Consider the following 16,005-nt stretch of genomic DNA (forward strand, 5'->3'; position numbering starts at 1 on the left):
GGTTCGGATAATCGAGGTTCTACATTAGATTTTATATCCCAGGATAGGTACTGAATAACTGAAATAGTCGATAGGGCAACCGAACTGCCATCTTAGTATCTACCGAATAAATTCATGAACAAGACTGTACCTAATGTATTCGTATTTCGATTTAAGTAAATACCTACTTAACTACCTATGCAAAATAAAATACTGTAGGTACTAGTGTACCGTCAGTAGAGATTGCTTTTTTTATCCTAAGAATCCATATAAGAGAAACTATTAGAAAGTAGTTTTTTTTTTAAACCAACTAAGTATAAAATTAAGAGTACCAATCTTTTACCTTTAAATTGTAATAAGTACCTACCTAAAATGTTACAAACAAAACTACTTCTTTTTGAATCAACCGTCCGTTACCCCATTCTTGTCTACACCGTGTCTGCGAATTCCCACCAATAATCCTCACAAGACGACCGTCCTCACGTTTCGCAATACAAATTATGCAAGCCGCAAGGGCAGCAAGGGTCACAACTGGAAACCTGTCTGACCAGTTCAAGTTCTATGGGAACCATTGGCCACTGAACCCCTTGGGGTTATGCACTTGTTGAAGAGCTTGGATACAATGGGATGTGTTCCGGGTTCGTGGTATACTGATGTTAGGAATGGCAAGCTTAAGGATGACTCACGTTAGACCGGGCCGTGACCGGGCCGGAGCTTCCGGCGCTTACATTTCTATGACATGACAGGTGATCACGTGATGCTTTCTTTGCTTCTATAGAAAACGAAGCTCCGGAAGCTCCGGCCTGGTCACGGCCCGGTCTAACGTGAGTCATCCTTTATGCTTTGTAAGTCATAGGTCGTTTGGAATTGAATTCCCACCACGAGGTATGTTTAACACATAATTAATGTGACTACCGGGTCTAACGCGATTAAATTTCATTATTTTATTTTATTTTACTTTTTTCCGACGTATTAACTAGGTTGGACTAGCTAGTTACGGAAGAATGACGTCCCAGCAAAATGTCAATTGAGATATGTGTAGGTATGTTGCCACTGAGCACGTTATAAACACAGCTCGAAAATATAAATCAGATGAGCTCCGGCTTGCCCATCCAATAATTTTCAAGCATAATTGTGGTATTTTCTATAAAAAGGGACCTTATTGTCGATGGCGCTTACGCCATTATAAACGATGCTCCGACATAAATACAATGCCGCGCGACGCTGTACGGCGTAAGCGCCATCGACAATAATGTCCCTTTTCATAGAAAATGCCCCAATTATAGTCACTCACTGACGTTCGTTTGTCAATGTCACCACTGTTCCAAATGCGTTCCATTCTTACGCACAGGCCTCCTTAGTCCTTTTATTATACTCAGGAATCAGCTAATTCAGAATAAAGTCTTCATACATAGACACAATGTAAGTAAGTACGTTTAGATTTTTTTCGCAAATATATGCTGGAGGTGGAGATTAATAAGTATTCCATATTCATTCCTGATTGGGGAGTTATTTACTCTAGAAAATCTATTAAAAGAATAATAAAACAGCGCATCATTCTCTGAACGCACCAACAGTGTGTCCCCCTTTTTGCACTCATGCAAATAAAGGGTCATTCCTTACTGTCCTTTCTCACGAGGAAGTGGTCAAACCTGTTTTTGGACGAACCCTTTTCGCAATCGCACGGACAGGACAATGGTAGTGTCTTTTGCGTCCTTTGTCCAAAGTGGTCTGACCAGTTTTGGGTCATGAGAATTTTGTTTTTTTTTTAAATAGATAGTTTAAGATTAGGACGAAGATTAGATGTCTGTTGCAAACTGTTATTTGAAGTTTATCGACGCACCGTTCTAGATTTTGATAAAAGAGACGATCGGCTTGGTCATACATAGAAGTGGGGCCTAGGCATACTTTAGATGACGCAAAGTTTAACTCTTGGTTAGTGTTCCTACCTATGACGCTGGTACCTATTAAAACCAATTTTTAATGAGCTCAAAAGGACTTAATCACGGAGTAGGACTTAATCCTAGCTTTTTTTTTACGCACCGTCGAACACTTTCTGCTGTGACACAAAAAGTTATAAGTAAGGTTATTTCCTGGAAAAAAAAAGCAAAAAGGTAGATAAAATAACCTTAGGGTTCAATCAAAAAATTATGCTTCCTTTAGGTATGTCGGCAGGAGAGATGTGAACCGACAATAGGTATTAGAGGACAATCTTACACAAATCAACAGCCCCACAGCTCAATAAGGCTCGTTATGTGCATAGGGTCAAGGCGGAAACAGTGGCTCAGCTCGAACAGTGGTGCACTCGCCTATATATCGCCTCTCTCGTGTTGAAATTAGGTTGAGTAAGCTACTGTACCCGGCCTTTTTCTACCGAGCCACTGTTCCCTCCTTAACCCTACTAGGATACCTATATAAGTACATAGAAAACATTGATACTTAGTTCAGGAACAAATATTTGTGATGAACACGCAAAAGAATGCCTTTACGTGGCCTTTACCTTGCCCCTGCAGTGTAATATGACCAAAGTCGTCTTGGATTTTAACCTCATATAATTGCTTAATTCGTACAAGTAAGTACACTTATATACTTGTTTAGCTTTGTTATTAGCGGTGTTCCGGTTAATAGAGTAGGTAACTAGGTAATAAATTAGTGTAATTAAAGGTCATCGACGTAGGTATTAATAGTCAGGTATCCCTTAATGTAAAGCCTGACCAGTAATATATGATCATTGTCAAGAGGGCGCTGTTGTTGTGCAAGTATAGAGTGACAGTTCACTACACTACAGTATGAAAAAATTACTTTCAGTAAAATTCCGCAACATGGCGCGTGATCATATATTCCTGGTCAGGCTTTACTTGTCGATATTTTATCTTGAGTACAGGAAGCACTATAGATTACAAGAGGAGTAGGATAAACTACTCGGAAGTTGTTAACTTGTCTTAGTGCGCGAATAGCGTGCGGTGTGGAGCTAATCCGCACACTTTTCGAACCGTTTTCTCATCTTAGTGAAAAGAAAGTGGAAGCTTTAGGCACCCACTAAGTATCAGCTTCCAGGCACTATTCTTGCGTTTACTGTGGAGCGAGCGGGCTTTGAGAAAGCTAGTTTAATTCTCGAATTAAAGTTTTCCCGCCGCCGGTCACGGTTTACGCACGAAGTCTAAGGAATCGTAGTGGGAGTGACACCCCGAACCCCGAAGTATGAAGTCTCCCGCTTCTTCGTTGCTTCTATTTTTATTCATTACAGGAAGTTATTTTAAAACTCAACTTAGCAGACTTACGTTGGGCTAACAGAACGACCGTTAAAAGTAAAGGATATTTATGTAATATCTTATGGCAATTGAAAATTATCGAACTTAAACTATCGTGAGACATATTTCAAAATATTTAGATCAGTACGGTTTTTACTAACTATTATTTTTAGTGATATTATTATTTTTTGTTTAAAAATAATAGTGAGTAAAAACCGTACTGATCTAAATATTTTGGAATAGAAAATTACTTTATATAAATACACAAACTAAAACTAAAAACTCAAAGAAAATGCACTCGCCAGAAATTCCCCTCGTTCTAAACTGCTTACTTATCTGTGGGTCAGTGGACGCCTTTTCATAATCGAACGCCGTCACCGTATGAAGGAACGCAAATAGGGCGGGGAAAGAGCCCTTTCGCTAAATGTGTACCCTTATAATCGAATACAATAGAATATGCAAATTGCGACATGACTTATAGAGCATCTTTATTTTGATGTCAGTACAGCACAGGTCCTTCGACTGTAAACTTCAAAATAAATTTGAATGTTAGAATACAGTTAAGTGAAATACAGTGTCTATCTGGTGATGTTTATTTTTAAATAAAATCGAGGAACAATAATTTTAGGAAAGGTAAGTGATTATAATTTTCCCAAAAGTTATAAAAATTAATATTTTTTTCCTAATGATAGTAAAAAGTTATATTTTGAATATACGTATTTTTTAACTAATTTGCCAAAATATTATCTCAAAATGTAGTTACATTACATTTAACAATGAGGTGATTACCTAAGTACATAATTTAGACACAGGAAAAAAAGAAATATTGATAAATAAATTGATTAACAATAAAAAAAATAGTAAGTAATAGTAAGATACGCAGGAGGGTAGTTTCATGGTCGACACTTGCTTCGTTACGATATTTTTGTATTTTTAGTATGTTTTTCTCTTTTTTTCTTAGTTTGTAGTGTGTTTATTCCGGCTCGTTCATTCTGAGACGAGCGAAGTCTTCGAAGACAATGTTGTCCTCTTCCTCGTTGGTGTAGAGAGAGTTCTCGTAGCGGTGTCTCTCGATGCTCTGCATCTTCTTCATCGCATTGAATCGCTGGCGTTCGACAGTGCCTATAGAATATACATGTAGAATCTTAGAGTCCGTCTAATTTAACTTTGCATCAACTGTCATATTTTCATAAATATTTGACATTGCAAAATTCAAATGCCATGCCGTTAATTTGGTCCAACTCTAGTTGAGTCATAGTATTACAATTATGCTAAAATAGAGTAAGAAAAGCAAAGCAGAAATTATTCTAATAATCGGCAACTTTTGGGTCTGCCATATTTTGTATAAAAAAGTACTAGACTATAGTTAGACAAGAAATTGTAGAAAATAAATGAGGGCGCCACTTTCTACGTAACTCTCACATTTTTGACGTAAAATGCTTAAACATGGCTACAATTTAGTATGGAATTTTTTTAGTTCCATTTTATTTAATTTCTACTATTTTATGTCGCACTATAATTACTACAATATCGTGAACACTTTCTTTTTCCTTGATATTACTCTAAAACTTTAATTATTTAAGTTTGTAATAAACTAAAATGCAATTGAATGACGAAAACAAAATTTTATTCGATTGTGTGATTATTATTAATTTGCATAAAAACTAAATAGGTCGACTGAGACCCTCAGCCTAAACAGTATTCGTACCTTCAGCGGGATGCAACAGTTTGAAGGGCACATCAGTGACCAGCTCGCCACCCAGGGTCCCGCAGTTCAGCTTCACACGCACGGAGTAGGAAACAACGATACCAATGGCCTCAGTCGGGCACTTGCCATCAGCCACCAGGGTCGAGCTCGCCAAGTTAACGTCATCTTCCTTCAGGTGACCGTCCAAAGCCACACCTGTAATTTTTTTACATAATTTAATCTTATTGACCAAGGGAGCACGGAGCACGAGGCGTGGGCAAAGCGTCTTCTCCGTTTTGGCTTGGGCAAACAAAACTGCTTTCGTATATCCGGCTTCTGTTCTTTACATGACGCGTTTCTAAATCGGTGAACGTGAATTTGTTTGTGCAGGGTTGATTTTTGTTATCAAGTCAGTGTTTGGAAATATTTTTAAAGTAGCATAGCCAATTAGCCATAGCAATTTTCGAGATCTAAAGTTCACAAAGCCACTAGTTTAGTATCTAGGTTTTGATATTTGCTGATACAAGTACTCGTACAATTATTAAACACAACTATTGGCAATCCGTAGTTTAATTTCAATGTTCTCTTACCACGAATGTCCTTGTTGGTACGCGCCAAGGGCACCAGATAGAAAGTCTTTGACAGGCTAGCCCCAGGGGTGATAGGGCAACCTTCGCGGCTCTCCAACGAAGCAACATGACGGCTGAACTGAGAGTTGATCATCGTAATCTCAACATGCTGGACGACCATGCAGCGGATGTTGCGGACAGACTTCCGGGAGTTGTTTGACACGATGATGTTGGCCGCTAGCTTTTCGCCATGGTAGTAGATCTCCTTGTCCAGGGTCACTTCCAGATTGATCTTTCCGCTGCTGAAAGTGAAGCCCTTGCTAACGAGAGAGCTTGGAAGACGGCGGCCGTGGTTAGAAGGAGCGTGCTGCAGCTGTAGACGCAAAAGTATTTAAATTAAATACATATTGTATAGGTAGAAACAGTGTCACCTTAACTTATCATCATAGGCTAAGATAAGGTGACACCGAATTCTTTGTCCATCAGGAAAGAAGGGACAAACAGACGTTACATAAGTAAGTCTGAGGTCTTTGTCCAGTAGTGGACTCAAAATTAATAACGATATTTTAAAAATCGTTGCTTTTTTCAGTACTTTTCCTTACCTTCTTGATAGCAAGAGTCACTGAGCTCCTCTTGTGGCTCTTCTGATCTTCGGTCTCGGCTACATAGGTTCGAACGCAGTAATCCACTCCCATTGGCTTACCCTGATCTTCTTCAGAAGGTTGCAGAGTGATCTGAATTATTAATTAACATTATTATCACTGGCAACACAAGTAGATATTTATTAACGCACACTCAATTTATGTTAGTTTTACCGAGCTAGGAGACATGTCAGGGAAGTTGAAGGTGAACGGATAGGCATTAGGGCCCAGCTTCTTAATAAGTTTCTCCTGCACCGAAGTAAGCTCCATCTTCGAGTTGATCATGGGCACAACCTGCTCCTGACCGATCACCATTTCCTTGGAAAACTTCACTCCCATCACTTCATCTTCCTCCCTACCATAGCGGTACGTTGTCACGAGCTGGAGAAAAAAAAGTTCTAAAATCCAAAAACCTTTCTTGTAGGTTAGTGCAAAGCACTAGGGAAAAAACCATATGATTGTTTCGGTGATTGAGTGGTTGAAAAGCTGACTTAGTACGCTGGAAGCTGAACAACTTTCAATCACGAACACAAGTTGGACGCAATGTTTTTAGAGTTTCGTACCCTAAGGGTAAAAACGGGACCCCATTAATTCCGCTGTCTGTCTGTCCGCCTATCAGCCTGTCACCAGGCTGTATCGCATGAACCGTGATAGCTAGACAGTTGAAATTTTCACAGATGATCTATTTCTGTTGCCGCTATAACAAAATACTAAAAACAGAATAAAATGTGATTTATTGCCGTTTTTTGCGTAATGAAAAATCGGCCAAGTACAAGTGCGAGTCCGTCTCGCATTTTGCCGATTTTTTTCTTTATTCTATGATCATTGTATTATTAAGCTCCTATAGGAGGATCACGGGGACCCAACAAACCTGTGCTAAACATTGAGGGCACAGGATCGCGATTTTTTTCTTATGCCAAAGGGTTCGCGCCATTAAAGAGTTTGAGAAACACTGCGTAGACCAGTTAATAAATCCTTGGAACTTCACTTCACTGTATCCACAATAACACTTCACTTATGTACCTGAGAGTAGATCTTTCTTCCTTTCAGGTAATCGTTGTCAACAACCACCACTCCATCGATGGGATCGCAGTAATCCATATGATCAATGAAGTCCCGCTTGCCGAGGTAAACTGTAACTTTGCCATTTGGTGTAGTTTTCTTAAATACTTTAACAGCGACGACCATTCTTATGTTTTTTGGATGTAACGGACTAGGGTTAAATAATATGAGATTCTGTCTCCTTATGGAGTTGTGATGTCTCTATGAGGATTGACCAGAAATGATTAGTAGCTGGAATATTTGCTTTTATATAGGAACATGTGAGGTTTCTTGCGGAACGTATTCTAATAAGATTATGTATGTGGGCGTCCAAATAGGATTAAAATTGTGTGACGCATTGCAATATCGATTTTGATGTCACACCACTATTTGAAACCAAGCAAAATGTCGTAGTGAAACGAAACGTCACACTGACGTTTTGTTTTGACAGGAAAACTAGGTTAGACTCGGATTTAATCGGATTATTCTTATTAATGCTGTTTTAGGGTTTGTTTATGCTGATAAACAATGAAATTAGCTTATAAGTATCTAATTAGACTCATTACACTATGCACTGATAAGTTGTCAGCGTGTTATACGTAACTACGTGAGTTTATACTCAAGTTTTTTTATTTCATTATGTATTCAAGTATTTTAGTTTTACGGAATTGTTTTGTTTTAGCTATACGATCAGTATGCCGACGTTCTTGACGCCGGGTCGGCACGGGTACGCCGTCCGGTTCTCCCGGACGCGGCCGGACGCACTTGCGGTGGCGACTAGTCAATATTACGGGCTGGCTGGCGGAGGCACCCTTTTCTTTTTGGAACTCGCTCCTGATGGCGCTACGATAGTAGAAGTACAGAAATTGGAATGGAATGACGGGCTATTTGATGTGGTAATTATCTTTAATTATTCATGCATGAATTGCTTTTTACTTGACACTTTTTATTCTTTGTTTGTTTTGATTTTGACTAATGTTTTACAGCCAAGCCGAGGTAATCTTTCTGTTGAATTTTACTGGTAGAGAATGCCTTAAAATATGATATATGCTACTTTTACTATCCTCTACTATTTCTTAACACTTTCAATACCAAGCTCCCAATTATAATCATACATCGGGGTTTTCGGTGCGGGAATGATTTGAGTAAAAGTAGATAAACAGATAGGTTAGTCTTTGAAAACATCATATTATGCCTTATGAATAACGAACTCTGTGAACTTTATACGCGCTATGATACAATTGTATTTTCACTACACAAGCTTGTAAAGACCCTCTTTATCTTTCAAAAACGGAAGACAAAGTTGCATTTTATCCACAAGTGAAAAAAAAGTTGATGCAAATTTCGAGTTTATTTCTAATGTCGGCGAGTAGAATTGACTTAAAAGTTTTCTGCGATACATGTCATGCAAAGTAACTGACAAATAATATTCTGCTAGATGAGGGTAACCCTTGTAAACAATATTCATTGAACATGTGTGGCCGAGCAATAGCTATAGTTGTTGGATATACATATATGCTTAACAACATCTTAATTGATGTTGCTGGTCCGAACATGTTAATCAACACTATTTTCTATATCCTAACCTGAGTAAGAAATAAAAATTAAACCATATCTGATTAGGAAACCATACTGTAACTCAATACTAAATCTATTTATAAAAACCACTGCATGTTTTGTAAACTAGTGTAATATTTATTGAAATAAATGGCTCTACTACTATTACTACTACTGTAACTCATTATTATTCACAACGACTAAGTTTTAAATTTACCTCTGACGTTTCGAGGACGGCGTAGTCCCCGTGGTCTCGGAGAACGTCGGAGGTAAATTTAAAACTTATTTTACGCGATTAAGTCCCGTCGTTGTGAATAATAAAAGTTTAAATCAGCATATTGTAACTTTCGAACTAAACTACTAAAAACTAATTGGATTTCATTCTGATAAGCCGGATTTCGCCCTTTTACATAAACTAAAATAAATGGATTCAGGGATTGGTTAACGGCGTCCTCCTTATATCACGAATATTCCATTAACCACACTAATAGTCATTTTAATATCAGTTTTTGGCAAAAATTGTATTTTTGGTGCAAGCTTTTATCGCTGACTGTACTTTTCTTTCCACAGGCAACTAATACTTATATACAACTATTCTAAAAACCCCAAACACAATTAGGTTGCGTTGTTTTATCACAGTTCCAATTTCCAATGGCCACCTTTTGTATGCATCATCAGATCAGCTTAGCGACTTATGTATGCAAAACTTCAGCTTTATTGGAAACCGGAAAGTGGGTCAAATTTAACTCGCAAGATATGACCCGTACAAACATACTTACATTACATGCAAGTTAAATAAAAGCTTTTGAAAACAGAACAGAAAATTTGTAATTCAATTCAATTCAATTATTTATTCCAAATCATTTGATCCAAATAGTGTTAGTAAGTACAACAAATCTTAAAATTAATTAAGGTTAGTACAATAAATTATAAAATAAAATACAGTAATAAATAAAATAAAATCTAGGCATTCTAGATGTACCCTTTCTCAACATCTGTTGCCGCCACATGTAGACTATTCCAGTGTTTGTGTAATGGTAATTAAGTATAGGAGCCACACCTTCAACCTTGAACTAAACGAACTTGGCATTTACACATTCAAATATGCGCCGAAGCCCCACAAGTGCGCAACGTCACTAACAGGTTTATATCTAGTTGGATCTGTTTATTTATAGGTTGACTTAAGACTTAGTGGCGTGTTCTTTAAATTATTTACTGTCTAACGTAAGCGCAGTGGTGGGTCTTGGCTTGCATAATTTTATTGTAGTTTGTGGGATGTAGGTATGCGTCGTAGATGACGCTGTGGCGTGGTGATGTACACACGTTGCACAAAAAGTAAAAATAAATGATATCTTTTTCCCGGGCACCATGAAAATAATCAAAAGTAAAATTGTACGTCCCTGGGTCTGCCGATCCAAAAATAATTCGGATTTTAGTGGAGACTTGAAAACTACCCGAATGCTCTCCGGAGGGGCTTCAAAATCGGGCCAAATCGGGAAATCTGCCTAAATGGATGGCATCCAAATGGCATACAGAGAAGACATGGAACAAAATGTTTTTACTTTTTGCATATATACGACATTCACCATAATTTTTAGTTGAACTTGTTTATTGGTATTGTATCATATTATTTAAATTTAAACTTTTTTAGGCGGGAGGGAAATAAAAATAAAAATTCTTAATTGTTAATAGGCATTATAATTTGGCGGTTTACAGAAATACATTAAGCTATTTATAATTGACACAGAATCACAGTTAATACAGGTTCTTAGGTACATGGGCAAGTTTTTCTCAGTATCATTATCAACACTAGCCAAAATATGTTTTCTGCTGGATGTAAGCCTTCTCCAATGATCATCACAACAACCTGTAGTATGCTCTGTATGCCCTCGTTTAATGGTTTCCTGCAATTTTCAATCGTCTTACTGCTTTCTTGGGGGTTTTGTAGCTCCGGTTTGCAATCTTACTTCTAATCTTTCTTATTTGATGTATATGTAAATAACTGTCACTTTAATCGATTTATTTACTTATTCCAGACATGGTCAGGTACGACAGACGGCGCTGCGGCGTGCGGGGCGGGGGACGGGGCCGTCATAGTGTTCAGGGTGGGGTGCGCCGCGCCCTTGCGGGTGCTTAGGGCCCATACAAGTGAGGTGTGCTCTGTAGACTGGCCAAGGGCGCATCTACTTAGTGCTAGCTGGGATACTACCGTTAAACTGGTGAGTATTGAGTAACATATTATTCAGGGTGGGTTTTGCGGTGCCCTTACACTCTGGGCCCATACAAGTGTAGTGTGCTTTGTGGACTGGCCAAGGGTGCATTTACTTAGTGCTAGCTGGGATACTATACTGTCAAACTGGTGAATTAGGTTACTTAGTATTCAGGAAGGGGTGCGCGGCGCCTTTACGGGTACCCCGGGCCCATACTAGTATGCTCTGTAGACTGGCCAAGGGCGCATCTACTTAGTACTAAGGTGGGATATAACTGTCAAACTGTGAGTAGGTTCGTTAGATACTTAGTGTGACCCTTGCTCCAGCTAAAGTTGCTGACATGACAACTTGTACAAGCTAAGGCTCAAGTTCCAATAATATCTTACGACCAAATTATCTTTGACTTCGTTTCGTAGAAAAAGTTCAAGAAATATTAGATCACATTTAAAATCGGGTCTATCGCTAACACCGACATCAGTTAGCCGCGACCACGACCAGTGAAACCTGTGTCGAAACGTCGGTAAATAAAGGTAACAAAGTAAATTCGCGATAGACCCGATTTTAAATGTGATTTAATATGTGTTCAAAACGCGATAATTTTAAATGTTATAATTGTTATAAAGGATAAAAATTAGTTCAATGCTGTCCTTGACAGACTTCGTAATTTTACAGAAACACTGTTATTTTCATTGTCCAACCTTCAACCATATTTCACCCATCCTGTGTTGTACCTAAAACTAATAAATTATCTTTCCAGTGGGACCCTGAATCCGAGACGTGCATAAGCACGTTCTCCGGCCACTCGGCGCTGGTGTACACGGCCACGTTCTCGCCGCATTCGCCGGCCACTTTCGCGTCGGTTTCCGGCGACGGCCATCTGAAGCTGTGGTCGTGTACGGACCCCTCTCCTAAGGCGGTGGTTAAGGCGCATGATGCTGAGGCAAGTACTTAACTACCGGAGGAGTTAAAGTCTCTCGAAACCAAAAAGATCCTGCAGCTGTTTGAAGTTGCAGGTTTGGATCGAGAGTTGTAGTAGGTGGCGATCACAATAGATCAGAGATGGTCGCAGTGATACATAGGCTCTGGAGCCTTACATAGCCCCTAGGAAAAAAGAAGGAGAAGAAGAAGAGGCAAGTACTTAAACATCATATTTGTGTCGTTTTCAAGCAAAAGGTACCAAATTGTCGCTTGCCATAAGGACGCTCTGACTGGTTATTCTTATAAATATACAAGCAAATGTCCTTATAGTAAGCGACAATGTGGTACCTTTTGCTTGAAAACGTCACATTTTAGTGGGATCCTGAACCATACCCATATGAAGTCTAGGAGGAAAAACGATAGAAGTCTACACCACGAGACAGTAAGATATATTTATGTTCAAAATGTCTTAATGTTTAAGGGGCCCACTGACTATCAGTCCGCCGGACGATATCGTCCTGTCAGGTGTTCGGAACTGTCAAATTTTTGTTCTAACTGACAGGCCGATATCGTCCGGCGGACTAAAAGTCAGTGGGCCCCTTTCCACAAAAAAAATTGAGAATTAGTCACTTTAGTCATCACTTTTCTCATCATCACACAAAGTTTTTATCTTTATCTTATCTGACCCGTTTTTGGGACTGGCAAAAATTGGGGCTGGCAAAAATCGCGATCTCGAAAAACGATATTGGCATAAATATCGCCATACTCCTATTTAATACGATAAAAGGTATTCTTTTTACCATATCAGTGACAAATTAGCATACGGTCCGTCTGATGGTAAGCCATGGCCGATGTCTATGAACGCCTGCAACACCAAAAGTGTCACATGGGCGTTGCTTACCCTTTAGCAACTTGTACAATCATTCGTTTAATATAATAATGTTGTTGTTTCAGGTGTTATCCTGCGATTGGAGTAGGATAGAGACACACGCCATCGCTACCGCGGGATCCGATGGACTGATCAGGGGCTGGGATCTTAGGAGGCTCACGTCGCCCATGTTTACTTTAAAAGGTAACTCATGTAATTTATCTTTCAAACCTTTCTTTTCAAACCTTAACTACGGCCTGTGAAGCCAATGGTCCTAGGTTCGAATCCCGGTAAGGGCATTTATTTGTGTGATGAGCACAGATATTTGTTCCTAAGTCATGGGTGTTTTCTATGTATTTAAGTATATCGTTCTCCGAGTACACATAACACAAGCCTCCTTGGGCTTACCGTGGGACTTAGTCAATCTGTATACAGTGGCGTAACTAGGGGGGGGGGGGGGGGGCAGAGGGGGCAAGTGCCCCGGGCGCCATCCAAGGGCAAAAGGCAGCAGCAGGGTAACTTTTGTCAGTCGTCAGGGGGCGCAAATTTGGTGACTGCCCCGGGCGCCATATCCTCTAGCTACGTCCCTGTCTGTATAAGAATGTCCTAAGCTATAATGTTTATTTATTTTCTCAAAAATGGACGGCAAAGTCGACGTTGCCGGTTAAAAAGTAGGTCGCGAAGTGCGTAGTTTATGGTCAGTCAAAAAATTAAAAAGTTAAAAACATTGCAGTCTCGATTTTGGGACTGCAATGTTGCATACAAATTCCATTATTTGTCGAGTTCCAAACTTTTTAAAAGTTGAAGTGGCCATATCAAATGAAGGCATAGGTCCATTAAACAGCCAAACAGATGATCAGTACTTATTATTATAATGTTGGTACCGCGACTATTTAGGTGTCTCAAATAGGTCGGCGTATTTTCAGCAGAAAAATACACTTCCATTTTTAATTTAAAAAATAAAACGGCGGCAAAGCAAATCTTTATAGTTTTTTCTGTGAAAATATATACATAAGAACGTTGCTTCTGTAAAATATTTCTATTATATTTGCATTTATTGCGCCATTTTTGAGAAAAGCACTATATATGACTCGGCTGGAAGGCTACTTGCTGGCTTCGGATTCAGTTAAACGGACTCCCAAGGTCGTCCGTTTAAAACGAATCCTCAGCCAGCAAGTAGCTACTTCCGAGCCTCGACAATAATGTACTATTATTTAACCGACTTATTTTATGATTATTAGGATGGCTAAAAAATAAGTCCATTCCCGTTATCAGGGAGGTTTTGAGATTATACTTAGCAACTTTTACTATGGGAACAACCACGAAAATGTAAGCTAGGCCTACCTAGCTTACAAAGCAAAACGTAAATATATAGTTTTATTTTATTTTATGTGATAGCAAACGAGCAGACGAAGTTTGTCAAAGGACTGTCTCATTTCAAACATAGACAATCATACTATCTTTGTCGTACACTAGTACTACCCCCCAAAAGATAAGTGTGAGTATAGTTTTTTTTGTTCTTATTTACTGACAATTTGGTTTACCAACTATACGTATTTAGTTGTAAGCAAGTTCTGTAAATAAACTTTTTTTTAATTTTATTTGTCACAGTTAACAAATTCATATTCCTGACCTTCAGAATGTTCGTGTTTGTACGGGATAACGACAGACAATTTCATGGAATGCTCTAAAAGCCTCTTGACTCCTCGTTCAATGTTTATTATTTGAAATGTAAATTTTGCAGGATGCGAGTGTGCAGTGAGAAGAGTGCAGTTTTCCCCACACGCGCCGTCCGTCATAGCGGGTGTGTCCTACGACTTCACCACGAGGTATGTATATGTACTGTCCGCGCGCCAATTCCGTGCATTCGGAGGTCGAGGAAGTGGGGGGAGGGGGGGTTCATACATTTTGGCTGATCAGATGTCGAAGTTTTCTATGGAAAAGCCAAAAAAATTTTCGCAATTTTAGGGTTGGTCCCATAATAAAAGTAGCTCAGTTTAGCGAGTAGAATCGAACCCTGAATTTAAAGCCCCATGGTTAGAGACATCCATACTAATATTATAAATGCGAAAGTCTGTCTGTCTGTGTGTTCCCTCTTCACGCTTAAACCGCTGAATCGATTTAGATGAAATTTGGCATAGAGATAGGTTGAGTCCCTGAGAAGGACATAGGATAGTTTTTATCCCGAAAATCATCCCTTAAGAAAGTAAAAAGCGGGGTGGAATTGAGATAATTAATGAAGTGTCTGCTAATTTGTGTGCAAAATATGCTCAAATTGAATAATTGCTATGAAATTTTTTCCAGGCGCTATGATTGCTTTAGCTGCTGTTAGCAAGTCCGCGCAGACGAAGTCGCGGGCAAAAGCTAGTACTGTATATATTATATCAATCAATAGAAATATCGATCAATATTTCTGCACAGTAACTGCTAGTCCCCTACTATTTGACACCTAGTCGTAACTTCTTGTTAAGGTGGTTCCCTGAGCCAGCAGGCGAAAAATCTCCCTATATGATCATGTTTTTCTAAGAGGCGTTGATATTCGTAGACGTGGAAAAAATATATGTAGTTCTTGACTATATTATCTTAAACAACATAGCTTCCGATACACGAATTATGACATTTCGCTCGATACAATTAATTCCCAAAGTAACCTCTAACTCGGACACTTAATCCAACTTTACTCGGTTATTAATTATTTGACACTATAAACAAAAAAAGAAGAAAAAACAATCTTAACTTAAATAGTAATTTCATAGCTTTCGAATTTCGATATTGTAAGGTAACGTTTTTAAAATAAATAAAAATCGACAAAATTCGATCAAAATTGACACTCGGCGCGCATGATCTTTCCTGTTCTTCCATGCGAAATGTGACAGTGACAGCGGCAATCCGATGGAACGGCCTTAAATAAGGTTACTTTGTTGCAGCAAAGATAGATATAACTCCGTAATAGATAGATACAGTCTAAGGAAAAAACGTGCCTCAAAAATCAAGAAAATTTGATTCTCGTTCAGAGGGCGCTACTAGTTTTGGCCTACAGTCGTATAGATGGCGTTGACGGTTTCGTTTGTTATTTAACAATTTTAACGCTTATCAGTGAAAGAACATGGGTCAAAATCATAAAAATAATTAATGCAAATAAAAAAAACATTTTATCTATATTTAAATACATTCTGTCGTATTTTTATAAATCTTCATTTTTAGTTTTAAAGTGTGTCGACAGATGGCAGTGAATTTACTGGGGTTACAAAATTTACTATGACAGTACCGCTCTAGTATAAGTT

The 16,005-nt window shown here is 38.7% G+C and overlaps 1 protein-coding gene across 1 annotated transcript; it reads right to left on the reverse strand.

Annotated features, from left to right (window-relative positions):
• Positions 1-4,191: 4,191 nt before the first annotated feature.
• Positions 4,192-7,427, reverse strand: LOC134742667 (arrestin homolog). Its single transcript, XM_063675855.1, has 6 exons — positions 7,151-7,427; positions 6,302-6,508; positions 6,089-6,220; positions 5,508-5,859; positions 4,939-5,133; positions 4,192-4,352 (listed from the first exon to the last, which is right to left on the reverse strand). Exons 1-6 carry the CDS (start codon positions 7,313-7,315, stop codon positions 4,204-4,206), a joined length of 1,200 nt encoding a protein of 399 aa, XP_063531925.1. The 5' UTR covers positions 7,316-7,427; the 3' UTR covers positions 4,192-4,203.
• Between the last annotated feature and the right edge of the window lie 8,578 nt (positions 7,428-16,005).

This window comes from Cydia strobilella, chromosome 7 (genome assembly GCF_947568885.1).
Source record: "Cydia strobilella chromosome 7, ilCydStro3.1, whole genome shotgun sequence".
Lineage (NCBI taxonomy): Eukaryota > Metazoa > Arthropoda > Insecta > Lepidoptera > Tortricidae > Cydia > Cydia strobilella.

Coding starts and splice junctions, on each gene's coding strand:
- LOC134742667 (XM_063675855.1), bottom strand. CDS start 7,315: ATGGTCGTCGCTGTTAAAGTATTTAAGAAAACTACACCAAATGGCAAA. Junction 6,221..6,301: donor CTGACATGTCTCCTAGCTCG/GTAAAACTAACA, acceptor TTAATAATTCAG/ATCACTCTGCAACCTTCTGA. Junction 5,860..6,088: donor TGACTCTTGCTATCAAGAAG/GTAAGGAAAAGT, acceptor TTGCGTCTACAG/CTGCAGCACGCTCCTTCTAA.